Source organism: Zeus faber (genome assembly GCF_960531495.2).
Source record: "Zeus faber genome assembly, chromosome: 1".
Taxonomy (NCBI): Eukaryota; Metazoa; Chordata; class Actinopteri; order Zeiformes; family Zeidae; genus Zeus; species Zeus faber.
The window spans coordinates 48,627,277-48,650,684 of record NC_137193.1 but is presented as its reverse complement, the minus strand read 5'-3'; the positions used below and the strand labels follow the sequence as shown (position 1 = coordinate 48,650,684).

The 23,408-nt window shown below is 41.2% G+C and overlaps 1 protein-coding gene across 1 annotated transcript in view; it reads left to right on the top strand.

The window, feature by feature from the left end:
• adgrl2a (adhesion G protein-coupled receptor L2a) overlaps positions 1–23,408 on the top strand; it is a gene marked incomplete at its 3' end in the record, with an annotated part of 119,879 nt that overhangs the window by 6,525 nt on the left and 89,946 nt on the right. Inside the window, exon 2 of the mRNA XM_080012610.1 lies at positions 17,853–18,038. Coding sequence (XP_079868736.1) covers positions 17,951–18,038 — 88 coding nt within the window. The 5' untranslated portion in view covers positions 17,853–17,950. The remainder of the gene's footprint in view (positions 1–17,852; positions 18,039–23,408) is intronic.

The following is a 23,408-nucleotide window of genomic DNA, read 5'->3' as shown; positions in this document are numbered from 1 at the left end:
TTTCAATAAGGAATTATAAATAAGGGGAATCATAAATGTATTTTTATGAAGACACCGACCGAACACGGCTCTCCATGCGCCCCGATCCTCCAAATAAAACAACTAAAAACAGTGTGGGGGCGGGGCACGGAGGAATGGGGTACGACTAGACTTGTTAAGATTATATTAACGCATGGAGAGAGGGTGATCGGGGAGATAGTCACGGAGAAAGTGTCCCCATTACGCACGGTTTCATTCCATACCATTGCATAGGCACCCATATTTCGCTCCAAAAGGAGACGTAAAAAAAAAAATGGACATCTAATATAAAAACACTGCTTTGCGCCGATCGTGGGCGCCCCATCTCGCATTGTCAGTACTCTCGGAGAGGCAGATAGCGTCACAGCTCCCCCAATCACTCCCACTCCACGCCCCCCTTGGGATGGTGCCCTAGGCGGCCATCCATCTTGCCTATAGGAAGAAAAAGGGCCGAAGTTTCAATACTACTTGGGATTGGGTTATATTGATACCTTTAAAGTTAATGAATACCAATACCCAGGCTTAGTTCTGTGTTTATCAGAACAAGCTCTGAGAACTTTTAATAATGACAAAAGATTAGACTCTTTTTTTTTGAGATTTGGTTCTTGGTGAGTCGCTCAGTAAAAAGGGTCGTTCAACTTTGCGACATTTCCGACTCTTTGTTCGTTTGATTCAGTCGGAGTAATACACAACACAATGAACGAGAGTCAGAAGAGTCAGCTCGGCTCTTGAGTTGTGAGTGGAATTCTCACATTTAATTCTATCCAAATGTTTTTTTTTTGGTGGAGAGCATATCAGTCACATTCAATACGAATTATGACAAATTCCTTGGCCTTGCATTGCACAATGGCCTTACGCCATTGTCGTAAAACTCGGTCCAATGTACGAAAATCATTTATTTTAATGGAAAAATTTGAACCTTATCGGTCAAGTTTCAATAACAGTTAGATGTTAGAAACGCAAATATAATGTAATGGTACACCTAGGTCACAGCACCCCTGCACGGACCTCGCCGCTTCAGCGAGCACTCCACGGGGGGAGCGGCTCCGAGGTGCGGGTGCCGGAAACACCACTGGCTCTTAAGGCAAGTGGCACTTAAGGTAAGAAAGTTATGTAGTGTTGCTTTAATTTAGTCCTCAGTGATTAGTTCCAGTGTGAGTCAAAGTTTAACTTGCTTGGCCTCTTTTGCCAGAGTGACTCCAGACTCCTGGGTCATTCCGAATATTTGTTCGTGACAAACAAATTGTTTCCGATTTGCTCATTTTTTCTCACTTTCCATTAATAAGCCGTAGTTATGATAATAAGCACAATTATACGTGTTTCTGCGGTTATTAGTTTGTTAACAGAATAGCGGTGTGTCCGTGGGAGTACCGGTGCCTCTGACTGTCTGTCTGTCTATACTCTGCTCTCTCACATTTCGGTGGTGTGACTAGATCGCATGTTCTTCTTCTTCTTCTTCTTCTTCCTCTTCTTCTTCCTCTTCTTTCTCCTCTTCTTCTTCCTCTTCTTCTTCCTCTTCTTCCTCTTCTTTCTCTTCTTGCTCTTCTTCTTCTTGTTCTTCTCCCTCTTCTTTTTCTTTCTCTTCTTCTTCCTCAACCTCTTTTTCTTCCTCTTCTTTCTCTTCTTCTTCTTCTTCTTCTTATTCTTCCTCTTCTTGTTCTTGTTCTTGTTCTTCCTCTTCTTCTTTTTCTTCCTCTTCCTCTTCTTCTTCTTCTTCTTCCTCTTCTTCGGGTGAAGTGTATTTTCACGGCTGATTTCTGCAGGAACCTTTGCATGAATAAAAAATAAAAAAGATCATGATAATAATTACTCTCAGGCATGATTTTGACAAACAGGCTGGCACAGTGTTAGCGCTGACGCTAAACTTTGCAGGTGCCAGTCATCGTCATTAGCCACCCTAAATGAAGAAAGACCAACGCTGAATTATTTCTTCATGCGGAAAACCAACTGGATTGGGGACATTTAAAAAGGCAAACACTTGGCGTGGGTGGAGCATGCAGCGCACGTCGTCACTTATATTCTGTGTGTCTGAGTGGAATGGCTCCAGGATTCCAGTTGGGTTTGAGTTGTTTTTTGGTTGTATTTGTCTTCCGGTATTTTTATTTTTCCTTTGACCGTGTTCCCGTGGAGCAGAGTTGACCTTGTGTTGCCGGTGGATGTTTTGTTGCGGCCCCGCCTCGTTTCGTCTCGCTCCTGACGGAGACACAGCGTTCCAGCAGCGCCCGTCTCCGCTCCGCTGTGGGGACAGCCGTCACATCTTCACCGCCATGCCTCTCTCCCTCCCTTTGAATCGCATCACTCCTTCTCTTAGTGACAAGCCACAGGCGATGGGTCTCTTTCTCTCCCTCCATCCCCCTCTCTCTATCCCTCTCTCTCTCCATCCCCCCCTCCCCTTTCTCTCCATCCCTCTATCCCTCTCTCTCTCCATCTCGCTCTCTCTCATCTCTCTCTCTCTCTCTCTCTCTCTCTCTCCATCCCGTCCCTCTCGCTCTCTCTCTCATCCCCATTTTGGGTTAAACTAGCCAGAGACTTGAGAACAGACAGAACTGGAGAGAGAAACATGTCAGTCCCAAATAGGGATGTTCACATGTGACAATCCCTTGTCCTTCCCGTGGGTCGGCGTTGAGCTTTTAACTCCACTGGTTTTGCCGTTTTGTCCGGCTGCCATTTGAAATGTGACGTTGCCTTGTCTCCTTATTGTGTTTTGGCCCACGTGCTTTGTGCGAAGGGCAGCCCTTTTCATTTCGGGGAACAGGTTGTGGCATTGACAGCAGTTTCTGACATAAGATATGACAAGATCAGACTTCCAGATTGAATTTTATTTGTGTTATTGAAAACCAGTGTTTGAGATAGATTTATGGATGACACATATATACACACACAAACTCTCTCTCTCATCCCATTCAGGAAAATAACAATAGGCAATAATAATAATTCCGTAATAACAATAAACGTAGAAAAAAATGGCAGTACGCAACAAACGTTGACCAACACAATCAACCTGAATAACCAATTCGATAGATAGATAGATAGATAGATAGATAGATAGACAGATAGACAGATAGACAGATAGACAGATAGACAGATAGACAGATAGACAGATAGACAGATAGACAGATAGACAGATAGACAGATGGATAGATGGATCGATGATAGAGAGATAGATGGAAAGACATTTTTATTTTTTGTATATTTCACAATTTTTTTTCAGACTGTTAAGACTGTTATGTTACTTATCTGGACAGCAATGCACCAGTGCTCTCCTTTACAAATTTCACATATGAAAATGATGGATAGATGGATAGATAGATAACTTTATTAGACCTTATTCATTCCAGGAGGGAAATTGCAGTGTCACAGCAGCTCTCCTCAAAAATAGGCAATAATAATAATAATAACAATTAAAAAAAAAATCTATCTATATAGTAATAATGATAAAGTGGAAGCGCCTTCTGCTTTTACAGCTGTTGCTTGCGCTCGCTCACCGTCGCCCCCTCATGGATGATATTTCCCGCTCCTTCAGTTTGCTGCCGCCTGGGATCCAACTAATTGGCGTCTTCAAACAGGGCATCTGCAGACCAGTTCAGGCTGGAGATAGAGATCCAAGAGAAAACGACTGGTTCATCTGTCCATCCGTTTTAATGTTATCTATTTATCAATACCAGAAGAGGAATACCTCTGGGTGTTTCTGCACCGGCTTGCTCACTGGAAGAATACATACACGCGAATAATAATTAATCCGCTCTGAAACTGGCGTGAATTCTGCCATAATTTACATTTGTTGTTTTTTTCCTCCCTTATGCGTGGCCCTGCTTGTTTTAATGCAGCGTCTCGGCGCCAGCCAGACAGAGGTTTTAAATAAGAAGGGTGCGAGAATTCTAACTCCTACCTCACACCTGGCATGTCCTCATCGCTAGGAAGTGAGGAGGAACATGGACGCTGATGGAGAGAGATGGTGTGTGTGTGCGTGTGTGTGTGTGTGTGTGTGTGTGTGTGTGTGTGTGTGTGCGTGTGTGTGTGTGTGTGTGTGTGTGTGTGTGTGCGTGCGTGCGTTATTGTGTTCGATGGAGGAGTACAACCAATAATTGGCCTAGTCGACAAAAATCGATGACCAATTTAGTTGCCAACGAATTTAATTGTCTAGTAGTTGGTGACGTCATGTCTTGTGTTTTTCTCGCTGACTGGGAATGCTCTGGAGTGATGTGAACAATAGCGCGATGGCAGCACCTTCACGAACAAGAACCTCCAAAGTGTGGGAGCATTTCTCTGTTAACTCGCAAAAAAATGCAGTGTTCCCCATACTTGGGTGGGCCGCACAGGTATATTAATGTAGTTAAGTATATTTGGCGACCCATTTCAGTGTGTTTCTTTATCCGTCCCAAAGAATGACGCCATGCGCGATGGATTAACTAGAATGCTCTCTGGTTAGTTTGTTTCGGTTCACAGGCTCGGAAAACTAAGTGATGCTGCGTTGTGGTCCTTATTTGATTAAGGGAAAACTGCTGTTGTCTTGTTATATTTTAGTGATGCTACTTTGCTTCTCCTTGGGTTTTAATTTTGACAGAAAAGTGGATATCGGAATTTTTTTTTGTCTTTTGTATCAGCAAGAAAGTTCATTTAAAGATGTATTTTTGAATGAAGTATTGATCATTATTGTCTTTATTGTTAATAAGCACATGCATAAAAACAACGTCAAACTAAATTTAAAAGCTGATAGCTAAATAAGAGCCATCGTGGATTATTCTTTTCGATAATTGATAGATTATTTGACTATCAAAATAGTCGTTAGTTGCAGCCTGATTGTTTATATAGTGTGTTTTGTAAATAATGGCCCGAGAAGATCCCAAGATCTTTTCTGTCTGTCTGTCTGTCTGTCTGTCTCTCTGTCTGTCTACCTATCAATCTATTGTATATCGATCTTTTACTGTTTTTTCCTCGCAAACAGATTTTTCTTCATTATTCTACACCTTATGCATTCACTTTAATATACAGATATTCCACAGCTGTATTTTCTTGTTGATAGAATGCCACTGCTCTGAACAATTTATATAAAAAAAACAAAAAACAATTATGAGTATATCAGTCAAAACCTTTCAGTTTGATTTTTAAATGTTACTTGACCATTGAATCATATAAATTCCTGGGGAATTCAGCTCCTTGACATCTAAAAGGACAGTGTAATTGACCGTGTTAATAGCAGCCTAAAGACCAACAACAAGCAATGTCTTTTATAGAAAAAAAAACTCCATTTCCATTTCACCATGACTAGTCTGTAATATAACACAATAGCCCCTTTAAAGTATTAACTCCATCAAAAGGATAATTTTGTTAGAGTGAAGCTGTTTCCCGTTTTCTTCCAGCATAGGACTGTGCTGTCATATCACCACTGTCCTTTCATATCACCCCCGTCGGTGTAAAATAAGAGCTGCCGCAATTACAGCCACAGTGAGATGAGGTTTGATAATGTGACCCCCCACCCCCACCCCACGCAGGGAATCCATTATCACTCCACAGCAAGAACGGAAATGGTCAACATTTATTTATTTGCACATTTTTATGTGTTCATTTTTTATTTATTTAAGATTTTTTTTTAATCCTTCATTTATTTTTTTTGTATTTATTTTAATATTGGTATTAATTCATTGTATTTTTCATTTGTATCTTTTTCATCCAGGTGAAAGCTCTGATTGCCACACATGGCTTAGAATAATGAAATTGGCATCTTAAAATGTTCTGTTGGAAAGAAATTAAACTCGAGGCTTTTTTTCTTTACTTTACTGGGATACTTCTAATTACATATACACTTACATCCTTATGTAAGCGTCATGTCCCTGGTTGGACCTACTACTGTGATGAATACAGCAATAAACTCCATGTATGTGCTAAAAGGAGGAGATGGATAATGTCTCCTTTCCTGCTTTTACAGTTTGGAGTGATTCAAACTGGGGGAAGGGGAAACAAGGCAATCTGAACTGCTTTTGCATTACAATCCCCCCCCCCCCCCCATATAGTGGTGGTGTGGTCTTATGTTAATGAGAGCTTTAGGGAGATAGCTCGGCCCCCCAAACACTGTCCCGAGAGCCGGGGTGGTATTGACACCGAAACCGATTGAACCATTGAACGCGCTGGGAGAAAAAAAGAGAGAAAGAGAGAGGGTGAAATGGATACATCGTGAAGAAAAACAAAATTACTTTTGCGTTCGATTTTCGGTCAATTTGCCGTGGGTAAATGATGTGCTATTAGATGCCTAGGCGTTATTTTCTCCATTCCGTTTTCACGTCTTTCAATTTGCTATTTCTTTCTATTTTTTTTTTTATTTCCGAGAATATAATTATAATTCGCAGCATATTCCTGATGTTATTGTAAATGGGAGGCCTTTAGAATGTGTCTTTGGAAAAAGAAAAAAGGTCAATATACCTTCATCACGTTTAACAAGCGGCATTAGCTGTCATGCTGCTAGATAAAAAGGCTGACAACTGAAAGACTACACCCACTGCTTCCTTTGTCCTGGGCGCCTTGGCGAGGGCGCAGCGCTACAACAGGCTTTTTCGCTAGGTGTTCCAAACTCCACTTAAAATACATAAAAACTTGGCCTAGCTGTTGTGTTGCCCAATCATAATTCCAGGGGTGCACTTGGAATAGCAGCTCTGTTCATCAGAACAAGCTCAAGTTTCACACCGACACCAAAATTAAGTAAACCCGCCAAAAATAGGCGAATGATGCCTTTCCCATTGCCAGGAGAGGAGAACGTCTTTCTTTCTTTTTTCTGGTGTGTCACGTTTGACATCACCAACATGCCGGAAAAGGGGCGGGTCATCTTTCGACTGTGATTGTGGAAAAAAACAGTCGTAGCAGCGTAGGGTATCCATTCCCACACCTGTGCAGCGGCTGTTGCGCGCATCGGCCCTTCGTCGGAGGGGAGGGGGGAGACGCTCCTCCGGTTTGGAAACCGGTTTGACTTTTTCCCGCATGCGAGACCATAAAATGGTTTGAGTTTGGGGACCGCTCCGTGGGGGCCGCTCCGACCGATCAGAGAACCACCATGTTCCCTGCTGGGCTCCGAGCCCCTCCAGTTCCGAGGCTGCCCCAAGCCGGCCTCCGAACGAGAAGAGCTTCTCCGCTCCCCGCCGCGCATCGGGCGCAGATCCCACACTGGAAACAGGACACGCCCCCTTTATGCAGTGTTCGCGATGACGAACGTGACACAACAGAAAAAAAAACCCCAAAAGAAAGGCGTCCTCGTCTACTGGCAGTGAAAACAGAGTCAATCGACTGTTGTAAACAGGTTTACCCCACGTTTCAAAAAAACATGCGTTTACATGCTAATTTTGCTGTAAAAACGGTTCCACTCTTGCTGGTTGACTCCAGAATCCAAGTGATTTAAAAGTTGTGTTCGCTACGACCAACGGCATCGTGGTTTGGTACCGTGGGATTATTTCATTCTAAAAAGTGTTCGGTGGCAGAAAGAAGGTTGTGAAACCCTGCTGTAGTCTGCACCTTGTTTGAGTTTGGGCGCACAGTGCTCCTGCTGTCTGACAAACAGGCATTCGTGGCATCTTCTGAGATTGAAAATAGACGCTGCTGGTTTGAAAGCAGGCTAGCTCTCCTCTCCGCTCAGCTGGTGGATTTGTTTTCTTGCGCGGATCTATTTCGGTAAAGGGGTTGAGGGTGTGTGCGGTGTTTGTTATTTTGTCTACGCTTGTCCTTCGTCAGAGCCATTAAGAGGTAAAGAAATACCCATTGGTGATGAGTCAATGCCATAATAGAAGTAGCACCCTTGGAAATTCAGTATGGGTGTTCCTCACTAAACAACCTACCTGTTTACCGACAGTTCGGACTTACGACCAGATCTTTTATACTGTATACACTATATACACTATATACACTATATACACTGTATACATCTCATCTCATCAGCGTTCTCAGTCTCGTTCTCGCAGTCTGTCAGTATTCACTACACTAGCGTTCATAGTGGCCACGCCCCCTTACCGTGAAAAAACACGGGTCTTCACTTATCGACCAATTCGCTGAACGACCTGGTCCTGGGAACGAAACTCATTGGTCGTTAAGTGAGGAGTACCTGTCTATCCATTGTTCTCTATCCCAATAAGAATAGGAATCTGTTTATTCTGTACATCAAGCGTAACAGTGTGAAAAAAATCAAAATAATAAATTTAATGTAATAAAAGTAGCCAGATATACAAAAATAGCCAAATATATAAAAAATATACAGAATATTACAAAGTGCCATTCTATGCACAGGAAAAGCTATTATGGATATATTATATTAGGTGTAAATTATTTAGATGTACTTACTAAATTATTACGACAGTCTACAGTGTTATACCAATATAACGCATGGAAATTAATGAAATAAATAAATACATAATACGCATTAATACGTAATATATAGGTAAAATATGGGACTATACTCAAATAGAACTACAATAAAGGAAGAAAAATATCAGTATTGCAATCCACTTTTTCCATTTCCGTGCTATTTCTCAAAATTCTTTCTCTCGCTCTCTTGCTTCTCCTCCATTTCACATGTATGTCATCTTCTCTGTTACATTCCTCCTTGTTTTGTGTTGCCGACCGCTGTCTTAAAAATTAATCGTCCTGTTTAATAATAACAATGCCTTGCGATCGCAGTGCATTATTGATGGCGGCGCGGTCCTTAGTAGAAGGACAGGAATGAGAGAGAGAGAGAGAGAGAGAGAGAGAAAGAGAGATCACAAAAAGCTTCTTATTGGTGCATGTCCTGGTAAATACTGCACACTTGAATTATCAAAGACTCAAACAAAGCACTGGGAAAGCCAAAGAATTTGCCGCTTTGTCCGCAAACATACGAGGCGTTGGTGTAGGAAATGGAGTGATGTTGGGGGGGGGGTTATTCTACAGAAGCGTGAATCTGTTTTTCTAAGGTTTTACACTGTCACCAAGGCTTTGGGGTCTCTGGTCTCTGGAAGCAGCAGTTCTAAGAAATGTCGTCGGCCTTGGATGAAAAGCAGACATTTTGAGAATGTCTTGGCCAAATGCCGAGCTACAATTTGCTTTGGACTAAAAATGGATCATACAAAAAAATGTTTCTTCTTTTATTTGATCGTGTCCTGATGTGCTCTCTGCAACAGGTCCCGCTGAGCGTTACCCCTTTGTGATGAAAGGTTTGAATTTCTTTTATTTTTTCTTTAATTTTTTTTTGCTATTCAGTTTGTGACGCGACTAAAGGATTTGACTCTTCATTCCTTCGATTCAGTTTATTTGCTGTAATGCTCAGGCAGGTGATGAACGAGAGTCAGAAGAGTCGGTTCGGCTGCGAGTTGTGATTGGAATTCTCTCAAGAATCTTTTTATTCCGTGAAAATGATTTATTTTGGTGGAATGCAAATTGCAAACCAGTCACATTCAACATGAATTCATCCAAATGCCGCCACCCCTCACCCTGCCTTGGATTATAACTTCATAATCAGTAACTATATTCAGCTCACAAGTCAAAGATTCGCACTTTTGCCTGAGTGACCCCCGACTGATTTGTTAACAATGAGCAAAACGTTTCTAAGTTGAGCCTCCCTAGTTCCCCTGTACGATCTCCATGGCTCCATGGACTGGGCAAATGTGTATCGTGTATTGTGTATATCTCGTGCACTCCAAGGTGAGCTGGGCCTCGTCAAGGACTTATTGGACTTGATTGGCAGGTCCTATCACCACGAGATGCCCATATTATGGTACGGCTCCCGTCGCTGACCCTCCTATTTATCTTACTGTATTAATGTCAGCCTATTAATTCCCTGACCGGGGGAAGCTTTTGGCAAAAACACCGTTTAATAGCCGTGGCTGAATCGTTCTTATCTCGGTGGACCTGAAAGGGAATGGTTTTGCCTTATCGGCGAGTGGCAAATGACATTTTTCAAATTTCATTTGAGATAATCCACTTCACTTCCACACTAAAACATCAAAATTACAGCGAGGAATCTGTGTAACCTGTATTAAAACTTTGTTGCCGTGGCGAATCGTACGGCTATAATCCATGCAGACAGACAGGTGTAGGTATCTTTCGACGCTAATAGGATTTTCCGATGCATCGCTAAAGCGATTATGAAGCTATGGATTTCGTATATTGGCAGGCGGAGGGCAAAAAAACAGCCCTCCATGCCTAGAGATACGACAGAGAAAGTTGTCTCAGTGTCATGAAAAATATATAAGGTATATTGACACTTCTAAACTGCAGCATTTTGTGGAGTAAATACAGAGTGAACTTCCATCAGTGCAACTGTCGTAATTATGGAAATAATGCTTTAAGTCTCAGACTTGTCTTTTCGATGTGTATTTTCTCTTCGTATAAAACATTTATTGATGAGCAGGAGTTTTCCAGGACATGGCTCATGATGGCTTTATTTAGTCGCCATATGTCCTGACCGGTCGGGAGTCCTCGAATCGATTAAATGAACGCCTCATAAAAATGATGAATGGGATGAAGTGGAGGAGCAATAAGCATGGCTCAGTGCCTAGAGTGAGCATTCTGCACGCAGGGAGGGCCTTTTGGTAGAGCTATAATCCAATCAGTATTATGATGATTATTATTGTTGTTGTAAAGGATTGTTTATTCTGTCTTCTAAATATGACAAGAAACACATTTAGAACCAATCGTGTTTATGTACTCTGAGGTTTTGTTGAAGTCTGAAAATGATGCATAGGAGTGTAGTGGTGTACATAGTTTTGGATTAACATGCAATACCATGTGACGACAAAGGGGATTGGGAAGTAGAAATTGAATGCAATGTCAAAACAGCAGCAACAGCAGCAGCATTTTTTGTTGTGCCCTCATTCCGGTTCACCCCCTGTTCCCTAACAGTGCATTTTCGTAAATGAATGTTCTGATAATGGTTTCTGAAGTTGACAGAGAATGTGTTCCGGGAGCTTAGCCAGCTGTTGCGGTTAGAGATATGTTAACCCTTGTTACTATAAACAAAAAAGGACCCCCGCACACTTACCCGCAGTGGACAATGGACTAGGCTATTCTAAAGCAGTACAGTTGCACAGCAGGCAGCTTGACCTGGTATTCCACTGGCTGAGCCTCCGTCAGGGTCAGGGCCTCCATTTGTTTGGATGCAGTGTCTTTCTAGCCTTCACCCTTACGCCCCCTACGCCCCTACACACCCTACACCCCTCCGTCCAAGACCAAGACCCCGGCAAGTGTTCTCTACAGCCCCTAAGCCCCTACCAACACTTAAACCCCTACACACCCTACATTCTCTCAACCGCCTAAAACCCTACACCACATACACCTTCTACGTGTAGGGGCCCCCTACACCCCGTTACCCCTAAACCCCCGACACCCATTCCACTCCTACGCCCCCTACACCCCCTACACACTGACAGCTCTATACACAGACGGCGCCCCTTACCCCACTACACCCCTATGCCGCCTACACTCCTCTCACACCCTAGAGCCCTACACACCCCGCACCCCTACGTCCAAGACCAAGATTGTGATGGGTGAGCTCTATGCCCCCTACACCTCCAACACACCATACACCCCTACACCTCCTACATTTACCTCCAATCATCCACCTGGAGCTCTCAATCATTCCCTCAGCGGAGGAGTCACTCGCCTTGGTCTTGGTCTTGGTTCCCACCCCTCCGTGCCTCATATCGGGCTCAGACTCTTTTGAACTTATCCAATCGCAGAGCCAATCTCCACACCTCCCCCCATTGGAGTGAGAATTTTCCGATTTACGCTTGCAAATTGTACATCTTCAGCTAGTGTCAAAAGCGGGAACACAATCTCTTTTGGGAATAGATTTCCTCCACTACAGCTCCACGCGGAGTGCTCTGCTGTCAGCGCTTCCCCGGTTCCCCAGGTATTTTACTTTTTCTTTTTTCACCCCCACCATCACAAAGTGGGCAAGAAAAACAGAGATAAGAGGGGTCTCATTGTATGTATGAATACATGTATGAGGACACTGTCGGTGGGGGAAAACCGAATGGAAACCAAATGTGTGTGTGTGTGTGCTCCTCATTCAACATGTGGTCTGGTCGGGTTGTGATTTACATTTCTCTGAGTCTCCAGCCTCTCCGTGTTTCCCCTCCTTTGCATCCCTGTGATGTTCCCCAACAATTAACATCCCCACTCTTTCTCGGGGTGTGTTGAAAGCTCGGGGGCCAATTCGAGGGTCAAGCAAGACTTGCAAGCTGTCAATCTTCCACGGGAAAAAAAACCCGGACCCCTGCTCCCTCTCCCCACTCTCCCACTCAACTCCTCTATCCAGTGTCCTCACCAGACCCCTCACCCCTCCCCCTCCCCCTATTCCTTCCACTATTCTCCAGCGGCTTCTTTCATAGAGGGACAACTGGGGCCTTTGTCTAAAGAGACGGAGATTCTTTCACATCTGCCTCTTGTTTTCAAACCCCACCGAAGCCCCCAAACCCCACCCCTCACCCTGCATTCAAATTTCAAACTGTCATCTTCAATCAGCTCCCCTTCCGCACCTCCCGTGCACCTCCCTTCTAATAACGACCTCCCACCGAAGCACTGGGCGGCATGTACATTTAACAGGATCTGCGTTTCAGGGTCACTTTTATCGGAGAAGGAGGAGAAGGGTTGTCAAAGTAAAAATGCAATGTTTTATTTTATTTATTTTTCATTTAAATTGTATTTTTATATATTGTTTTCCATGTTTTAAAAAAACATATATTAATGTAAACAGGCTTGTTTTCGCAGGTTCTGCTTGTTTACAGTGAAAATGCCATTACATGTATTTTGACGATTATTTTAACTTAAGGTTAACTCAATGCACTTTAGAATATTTTATTTTCTTTAAGGTCAAATTTGAGCAAATTCAAAAATTGCAGTTAATTGTGATGAACAACCGCTTTCGCTGTCCTGCTGCTGGGATGCCCGTTGCATACTGCTGCTCCTACCTGTATGTGGAGCTACTCCATGCTTACTATGTGGATGGATAGTATAGTACAGGTGTCACTTTTATTTTGATCTCCTTTTCTTTTTTGGATTATTTATCTCCACCTTAGTTGTTATCTCTTTCTTGACTTGCACAGTTTCTTGCTGCTGTGACACCTGAATGTCCCCAAAGGGATTAACAAAGTGTTATCTTATCTTAGCTCCACAAATTCATGCGATTAATCGCGATTAATTATTTTAATCATTTGAAAGCCCTAGTAGGGAGACAAATCAGAGTGTTTCCAAATCAGATTTTGGTCGCTCTTTGCCGATCGCAGAGCGTTAAATTGTGAAATTATGCCGACACAAATACATCCAGGGCCCATATGTGGGAAGCCCCGGGCCCTGCGCCCCCGTGGCTCCTCCACCTCCACAGCACTTTAACATCTGTCTGCACCAACTTCATGTTTAGCCACAACAATGTGGCCGCCTGTTGGCATTTTTTATGCAATTTGTGCTTAACATTCACACAACATCGCCTTCCGTCGCACGTCTGGCGGACTGGATGATGACAATGATAATGATAGATGATATCCCTGCAATATATATATATATGAGATAACACTGTAGACCTATACCAACATTTGTATATTCAGCTATTTCTGTTCTGTATTTTTGGTTATTTCTTTATATTTGACTATTTGTATTTATTTTTGTATTTTCATTTTAATTTTCACTTTTCCCCACTGTTAGGCTTTCTTTTTAAACATTAGTCATCCTCCAATACTCACCACGACAACTTCCTCATACATAAAAAAGTACTTGGTGTGATGAACAGATTCAGATTCAGATTCTGATAGATCAATCCCCCAAACGGGAAAAAGGTCGTTTTGGAAGGCAGTCGGAGTGGGATCAGTCAACGGCGGTGGTTGTCTGGTAGTAGGCAGAGAGAGGGAAGACAGAGAGAAGAGAGAGAGAGGGGGACAGAAGAGAGAGAAGAGAGGGAAGAGGGAGAGCTCCAGCTGAGCAGGGAGACCTCGACTCGTCTAATGAGGAGAACGGCAGCCGGGCCAGACCCCCTCCCTGTCTGCGCCTTTGGTGTCTCAGCATGTTAAATACTCGCAGCGTGAGACACAAAGATATTAAAGTATACGACTGTGATCATCGATTTACACAACACCCATCGCTGTGTAGTTGTGTAGTAGGGGATCTGCTCGCACTGCCTCTGAGGCACGGCCACCATTTAGAGGCGTTTGAAGTATTTTACACGCGCATTCTTTGATGCCATACAAAATGTAGGATTTTTTTCGTGGTCCCCGTTCGATTTTAGATTCTTCACATGCTACAATTATTGAGAAATCCATCCCGATCGAGATTTGCTTTCAAGGATGGTGGTTGTTGTGAGGTAGATCTATGTTAAGACGTTTTAGTGCTTAAAATGGAATCCGTGCCTGGCTTCTCATAGCACAGGTCAAAGAACTCTGCAAATTTTCCAGTTTAGTGTCCGTTTTGATCTAGTGTTTCTGAAGCACAACTGGAAATACCAGGGAGATTCTTTTAAACCACTGAGATCAATCTCTTGGGGATGTCTGTGTAAGTGTGCTGCCATTACGGTTCTGACAACACGCACAGGTTTTGACGCCATACAAAAGGTAGGTTTTCACGGTCCCCGTTCAATATAATTTTGAGATTCTTCACACTACAATATGGGAAAATCCATCACTCAAGAAAATACAAATGAAGAACACAGACTGAAGTGGTCAAACTCTACGTCCTAAAACCACATAAAATGCAAGTCTATGGCAAATTTTCCATCCATTGAAATACCATTGAAATTAGTTTTGTTTTAACTACTCTCAATTTCTTGGTGATGTCTGTGTTTTTGTGCTGCCATTTTTGGTATTTCAACCCTGTATGCAGGGCTCAACACTAAATTTGAAAAGTGGTTGAAACCAGGCATCAGCTTTTGGTTCTGAAACTGAAAATATGTTCACCTTATATTTTGAGTAATTAGGATACAATGCAGTTATACATCAGCTTAATAATGAAAACACACAAAATATCGTTTAAAAGCTTTATTACAGTAGCTGAACAAAATTATTTGTAGTTAATGTTTTATCTGATACTTTACAGAATGTGAATCTTCAGAGGGGAAGAAACACATGTCAAGACGGACAAGAGCTGTCCTAACACTAACTCCTCTGGTCACACTTGGCATGATCACACTAATCCTGTGTCTCTGTCTCTCTGACAGCCACATGTACTGTCTATGTTCACCACACAGAAAATAAGAATCTCATCAGTCCTGTTTGTCTCCTCATTATCAACAGTGGTCATTTTTTATTTGCATCTTCCCATTTGAAAGTAGCTTTCCACCAGATGAGGTCTGAGCCATGCTTGTTAATAGTGTTGTCTGTCAACAAAGATAATAAATAGTTATGGTATTGTAACGGCTATATGTTGACAAATTTGACAAAATTGACAAAAATAAAAGACTAAAACTAAAGACATTTCCTGTATAATTTTAGTTTGTTTTGTAACTATATAATGTAGTTTCAATTAGTTTTCATCTTTTCTGTGTGGTTTTAACTGAAATGGTTCTTTTTTTACATCTAGTTTTAGTTTAGTGTTGCTAAACTGTACAGGGATGCAAACACATGTATGGCGAAAAAAGGGTCTGAAACCTACGGTGGTAGCCCACAATTTTCCGAGTTCAAATGAACGCATCACTTCCCATTCGGATTAAAGTTTTCTGAGCCTGTGAACGCAACATCACTTCCTGCTCGGAGCCATTTCAACTGGAGACTAGAGCCGTGTCCGCTTCTTAGTTGTAATGTAATATCAGAGAACGAGTCCACTAGTTAAGTGATTGTGGATGGCATCGTTCTCTCGGACGGATTAAAAAAAAAAGAGAATGTTAAAATGCCCCCTCCCCTTAAGCAAGTTCTTAAGCAAGATATTTTTTTAATCCAGAACAAAAATTGATAATTAAGAGTTTATTCATCGTGATACAGCGCTGTTGTCTCATTGGTTCACATGCTCAGAGAGTTCCACATAGAAACAAATGACCGTCTATTTGTGACATCACATTTCTCCGTTGTCCATCCCAAGAATCTGCAATATAATAATCTGTTAAAATAAAATAAAAAAGGCACAGTATCTGGTGGCTGTGAGACTGAGGCTTGCGACCGTGTGTGAGTGAAAAACATTTTTTACGCACCACAGCAACTTCTCAGACCTCACAGCTTGTCTCAGAATACGTAACACATTTTTTTTTTCAAGTTAGGTTCCACTCAAGTTAATTCCCAAAGATGTAGAGGTTGGCGAACAGAACGGACAAACGAAAGGCTTTATGTGCTTGGACCTTTCCGAATAGGCTAATTATACACTGCCGGCTTAACTAATAAATCAGATTGGACGCTTGTGCAATGATCATTAAAGCTAAGCCAGAGTTAGGGACCCCCCTGCCCCCCAATCCAATAAACCTTAACCCCGATCAGTCATGATCCAGCCGTCAGGTCTCATCAGAGTATCGTCATATTATTCCACTGAAACAAAAAAGACTCCTCAGCTTCTGTAACCCTCCTTTAAATAGCTATCAAATTCGAGGTCTAAGGTATGTCATGATGTCTGTGCAGATGGGCTGATTAGCCCCCGGCTTAATTGCAAACCCCGTCAGCCAACGTGCGCATTCTGAAATGTTTTCGCAATGACTAAGTGTTGGGAGCGATCGCAGCATCACAGCTCCTCCTTGTCATTTTTCATTTATTTGGGGTGGGATGGCGGGGAGGGGGTTCACGAGCAACAACCCCCACGTCGGCTTTTCAGCTCCCTTTCCATTCTCCAAATTCTAGTCTTCTAGTCTAGTCTGGCGGCGGAGAGAACATTATGTCCAATGAAGCGGTAGTGGGGACGAGCGCTGACATGCACATGAAGAAAGAAGATGAAGGAAAAATAGAACATTGTTGTTCTTGAAGCTGTTAAAGAGACAGGGAAGAGGGAAAACAGTTTCTAATGGGATCCTGTGCGCCGTGTTGCCAGAGTGATCGCTTATCCCAGGGTGTATGTACTAATGGTAGCAGGGTAAACATACAGACAAAAGGCAGCCGTGAGGACTGTGAATTGTATGCCCAGGCACTCAGGTGAAGGTAGGCACATATAAGGTTTCACCCCCAACACCGCTCCTGCCGTATCCATGGCAGGAAGGAGGAGGCCATTTGCTTTTGTAGTTGAAAAAAGGGCAAAAACAAACAAACAGACAGATAAGTAGTTGATGTAGTGGAAAGGGGAGAAATTCTGGTTTGGGGTAGTGGTGAAATGAAGGTGCGACTCCTTGAGAGTTGGTTCGTGACGAATGACTGAATGAATGAATGGGGGGAAAAAAAAAAGAGTTGTTTATTTTTCCCGACTCGAAGTTGGTTTGGAGTGCATGAAATTCCAGTCGGTTCAGCTATGGACACTGTGGGGGGGGGGTTGGCTCCCTAGAGAGATAAATATGTTTGTGGTTACACACTCACAACAGAGAGTGGCAGCCATTTGCCTCGGATCAGTTTGTTTGTTTGTTTGTTTGGGAGGTGAGATAACTGATGGAGGGAGCACCAGCAGCTTTTTTTTAGGGAAGGGTTAAGAGGGATGGCCGGGGGATGGGGTCGGGCTGGAGCGTGGCTGTGTCACGGCAGCGTTCCCACTCAACCCCAACCAGTGGAATGGTCAGCGCTCAGCTTCCATTAAGGGATTTCCCTCCTTCCAGGGATTATTGACCTTCTGGGCTTATTTTATTTCACCGGCTGGTGTGGACCTGCGGTGTGCGACTGCTTCCCAGCCGTTGGTTTGGTGCGGATGTGTGCACATGGTGTCAAAGGGCGAGGTCAACTGGGAAAATGCGGCAGGAGGAAGTGGCAGGGGAGCTGAATGTGTTCTCCTGCTTGGCTCTACAGGTGCCGGGATCCATGATGAGCGTCTTCCAGAGCTGTTGCTTTGGACTCTCGTAACCCACGTTCTGCCGTCACCCGAAAAACCTACCAGAGACAGATCCATGCCTGGCGCCATGGCACGCCGCCTGTGGAAACTTCCAACGTTCTGTTGGTGTATCATCGCACTGGCTCACATACATTCCACAGAGGGTGAGTACATCCTGTTTTTGGTTGTTTTTGTACCAAAAAAAAGTATTTTTGTTTTTGTACCAAAAATCCGACTCACGGAATTGTGATTGAAACCAGCATTTGGCAAAACTTTTTAGTTGAGCGTTGTCTCTGTGATCTCAGTTGTATGAAAATGATCAATGCGAGCCAGTTTGGGACATTTAAATACTTACCCACTGGTAGTTATTGTATCGGTGGTTATGGTAGTTATGCTATTGGTGCTAATGGTAGTTATGGTATTGGTGCTAATGGTAGTTATGGTATTGGTAGTTGTGGTAGTTATGCTATTAGGTAGTTATGGTAGTTATTATATTTGTAGTTATGGTAGTTACGCTATTTGTACTTATGGTAGTTATGCTATTTGTAGTCATGGCAGTTATGCTATTTGTAGTTATGGTATTTGTAATATTGGTAATAATGGTATTTGTGGTTATGGTAGTTATGGTGTTGGTAGTGAAGGTAGTTATGGTATTTGTAGTTATGGTAGTTATGTTATTTGTAGTTATGGTCGTTATGGTGTTTGTAGTTGTGGTGGTTATGGGATTGGTAGTTATGGTATTTATATTTATGGTAGCGGTGGTGTTTTAAGTTGTGGTAGTTATGCTGTTTCTAGTTATGGTATTTGTAGTAATGGTAGTTACACTATTTGTACTTATGGTAGTTATGCTATTTGTAGTCATGGTAGTTATGCTATTTGTAGTTATTGTAGTTATGGTATTTGTAGTCATGGTAGTTATGGTATTGGTAGTTATGCTATTTGTGGTTATGGTAGTTATGGTATTGGTAGTAATGGTATTTAAGCTATTTGTAGTTATTGTAATTATGCTATTTGTAGTTATGGTAGTTATGGTATTTGTAGTCATGGTAGTTATAGTATTGGTAGTGATGGTATTTGTAGTTATGGTAGTTATGCTATTTGTAGTTATGTAAGATATAGTAGTAATCATGTTTCTAGTTATGCTATTTGTAGTAATGGTAGTTATGCTATTTGTAGTTATGGTAGGTATGGTATTTGTAGTTATGGTAGTTATGCTATTTGTAGTTATGGTAATTATTCTATTTGTAGATATGGTAGTTATGCTATTTGTAGTTATGTTAGTTATGCTATTTGTAGTCATGGTAGTTATGGTAGTTATGCTATTTGTAGTCATGGTAGTTTTGGTATTTGTAGTTATGGTAGTTATGCTATTTGTAGTCATGGTAATTATGTATTTGTAGTTATGGTAATTATGCTATCTGTAGTTATTGTAGTTATGGTATTTGTAGTTATTGTAGTTATGGCATTTGTAGTTATGGTAGTTATGGTATTTGTATTTATGGTAGTGATGGTATTTGTAGTTATGGTAGTTATGCTATTTGTAGTTATGGTAGTTATTGTATTTGTAGTTATGGTAGTTATGGTATTTGTAGTTGTGGTGGTTATGATCTTGGTAGTTATGGTATTTATATTTATGGTAGCGATGGTGTTTGTAGTTATGGTCGTTATGCTATTTGTAGTTATGGTAATTATTCTGTTTGTAGTTATGGTAGTTATGCTATTTATAGTTATGTTAGTTATGCTATTTGTAGTCATGGTAGTTATGGTAGTTATGCTATTTGTAGTCATGGTAGTTATGGTATTTGTAGTTATGGTAGTTATGCTATTTGTAGTCATGGTAATTATGGTATTTGTAGTTATGGTAATTATGCTATCTGTAGTTATTGTAGTTATGTATTTGTAGTTATTGTAGTTATGACATTTGTAGTTATGGTAGTTATGGTATTTGTATTTATTGTAGTGATGGTATTTGTAGTTATGGTAGTTATGCTATTTGTGGTTATTGTAGTTATTGTATTTGTAGTTATGGTAGTTATGCTATTTGTAGTTATGTTAGTTATGCTATTTGTAGTCATGGTAGTTATGGTAGTTATGCTATTTGTAGTCATGGTAGTTATGGTATTTGTAGTTATGGTAGTTATGCTATTTGTAGTCATGGTAGTTATGGTATTTGTAGTTATGGTAGTTATGCTATTTGTAGTCATGGTAATTATGGTATTTGTAGTTATGGTAATTATGCTATCTGTAGTTATTGTAGTTATGGTATTTGTAGTTATTGTAGTTATGACATTTGTAGTTATGGTAGTTATGGTATTTGTATTTATGGTAGTGATGGTATTTGTAGTTATGGTAGTTTTGCTATTTGTAGTTATGGTAGTTATTGTATTTGTAGTTATGGTAGTTATACTATTTGTCGTTATGTTAGTTATGCTATTTGTAGTCATGGTAGTTATGGTATTTGTAGTTATGGTAGTGATGGTATTGGTAGTTATGGTAATAAGGCAGAACAACTGATGGTAAAAGTGAGTTGAGCCGGTTATTCTCATGTGAGTACCGCAGCAGCAGCTCTGAGGACAGGGAGTTTGGGGCATATCGGGGGCTAATCTTGAGAGGTTTCATTAGTTGGTAGATTGTGATTTGTCTGAAATTTTCTGCTTCAAAGCGTCAGTTCGTTCCCAGTGGCATCAGAGTTGGATTCTATTTGTAATTTCTCTTCTCGCCGGAGTTTCTCCCCCCGTCGAACAAATCTGAAGCCTTGAATGTGTTTTAATCACGTCGCGTTTAGCTCTGATTAAACCACTCCGAACCGCATCATAATTACCAGCTTTATGCTTCCCTAAACTATAACTCATAAACTGCATTCACGCAGACACTGATGTTTAATGACAAGAACAGTAACTTCATTACTTAGAATGGTTAACGATTGTGATTTGGAAGAGCCGAATTTGGCATATCTTTTATTGCAGTTTATCAAAGGAGTCATTACTGAGTGTTTTCTTTTGTTCGTGCCAACTGTTGTGGCTGGAGCCAAATGTTCACTGTCCACACTTCATTGATTTCGATTAACTAAGAGAAATACCCAATTTGTTTAAATTATTAGATTCATTATTTCCTTTCCAGTGAATTTATACACCTAGAATGAATCACATTCTTAGAGGGGTGCAGCCGTGTTGCATTGTGGGTGATATTTGATCTTTGATTTTCGGCGGGTTTTGGTTGAATATTTTCTCCTGTGTCGCTGTGGGGTTTAAATGGATTCTAGGAATCAGAAAGGTTAATATCGCCGCTAACGCGGCATGTGGACATATCGGCCTCACCATCAGCCCGAGGCGAAGGAAAATGGCAGTTTCTGAGCTGTTTTGTGGGCTTGTTTAGGACATTTTTGGGTGTTTATTTGGCGTCATTTACCTTTTCCCATCGTCGTCGTTTCCACCTTCCACTCGACCGTTACCGCCACAACAGTGACTCCATTACAAACATCATCCCCCAAGTAAACATGCGCCATTAAACCGCCTCCCACCCCCTAATATCTTTTTAATGCATTTTTGTAATTGAATCAAATGGCTTAGTAAAATATTTTGTCACTTTTTGTTTTGTTTTGTTATTTTGTTTTTCTTCCATAGAAACTCTCTGTACAACTGTCTGCCGAATGCCATCCTCCTCTCTGACCGCCCTCCATCTATCGCTCGCGGTCAACATTTCTGCTCCACGGGCGGAGCAGAAATGTTGGTATAAGTGCTTGAGCCCTCCACCCAACTTGTAAACATGCATAAAACTAGGGGTTTAGTTGCTCTTGATTACTATTTGCTATTTTTATTTAACAAGAATATATCGTACAGCGTTCCATGCATCAAAATTACCTTTTGCTCTGGAATCAACTTAGCGTGATTCTGTAATGAAGGAATACACCAATACAATAACAGTGTTAGAATCACTAGGTAGAATCACAATTAAAAAAAAGTATTACAGCATGACATCACAGCCACACTGTTTAGATGCTGTGTGTTTGTCCAAAGAAAATTTGGTATTGGTAAAATTATTGGTAAATTTGGTGAAATATAGATACATTTTTACAATGTATATAATTTACTAGGGATACTAATACAACAATGAGAACCAGGATCAAGTTATCAGTTTTTTATTTATGTTTTTCTTCTAACTGGTAGGTTTCTCAAGGCAATGTCATTTAAAGAAGTTCAAATGTAAGTTAAAATTACCATCAATGTCAGCTAATTTTGCCTTGGTCGGTTGATACAATCACTCTTTTTGAAAACCAGGGAGCTAATTATCCATACTTCCTGCATTTCTTTCCTGTAATATTAATTAACGTGCTGTATGTTTTAATGTACTGCATGTATACCTTTGGAGAACAAGTAGAAGGCAAAACAAAAAACATCAACAACATTACAGACAAAACAGATGCCGTTTTAAAGAATAAAAGACGCAACGTCCCTGAGGAGGTTGTTTTAAGTGCGATTCCAATATTACAGAAGATGCAGTCATCTAGTTAATCTAGTAATGTCCAAAGGTTTATATAAATGCATCCAGTTTGTTAATCTAAATTTGTTAATATTATTATTATTTTTATTTTTTAAATGTAATTTTTATTTAGCTTTTTCCTTACTTTAACGCTGTAGATCTCAATGTCATTGCAAGTGAGGGTAACCTCAATGTTTCCTCCAGACTTATAAATAATAATAAATAAAGGTGCCGTGTGTGACCTGCTCGGACACAATCCGCCCCCCTGACATTTACAATGATTGTCTTTGAAGATAGAGAGAACCTTTTCTCTTTTTTTACTTTTACTCCCATTTGTCCTAGTGCAGCCCTATAGGAGCGTCACCATAACAACGGGATGGAACTAGGAATCATATTTTGCAAACTTAAAAACAAAAAAAGAATAATCCATTTTTACGTATGATATGCATTCTATATGAACATATATCAACTCCAGTGTGTTATGGTGGATTTTGGGGATTTGTCTCTGGTATCGGTGACAGAATAACAATTGGCCAATGCTGCCTCCCTTCAAAGGCTTTTTGGGAGGAATGTGAGCAGCGAGCAGAGGCAGGAAATGGAAAAACAACAGAGAAACAGACAGACAGGATTCTGGAGGCTGTGAAGACATGGTGACATTCCTTCATTGGGAATAAGAAATATTTGGATGCAATGTGTTCTATTTCGGGATTGCTCTCGGGTGTCTATAACTATAAAGGGAGGAATCTCTGTATGTATGCATGTCCTCCGATTATCTCGACAACCTTCATCCGATCTACTTGACACTTGGCAGGTGTATTGCTGGGGACCCAAGGATGTGCAATGTTCAATTTGGTGCATTTGGTCACGCGACACATGTAATATTAACAAACTTTCAATAAACAGCGAACAGCAATCCACTCTGCTCTGTGAAGCAGTGGGGCGGGGCTTCAGGTCTCTGTTACTGAAATATAGGGATTTGTCTCGGTACTGGTGACATTTAAATATATTAGTGCTATTTTTCCTGTTATTAAACTTCCAGATCGATCAGATCACAT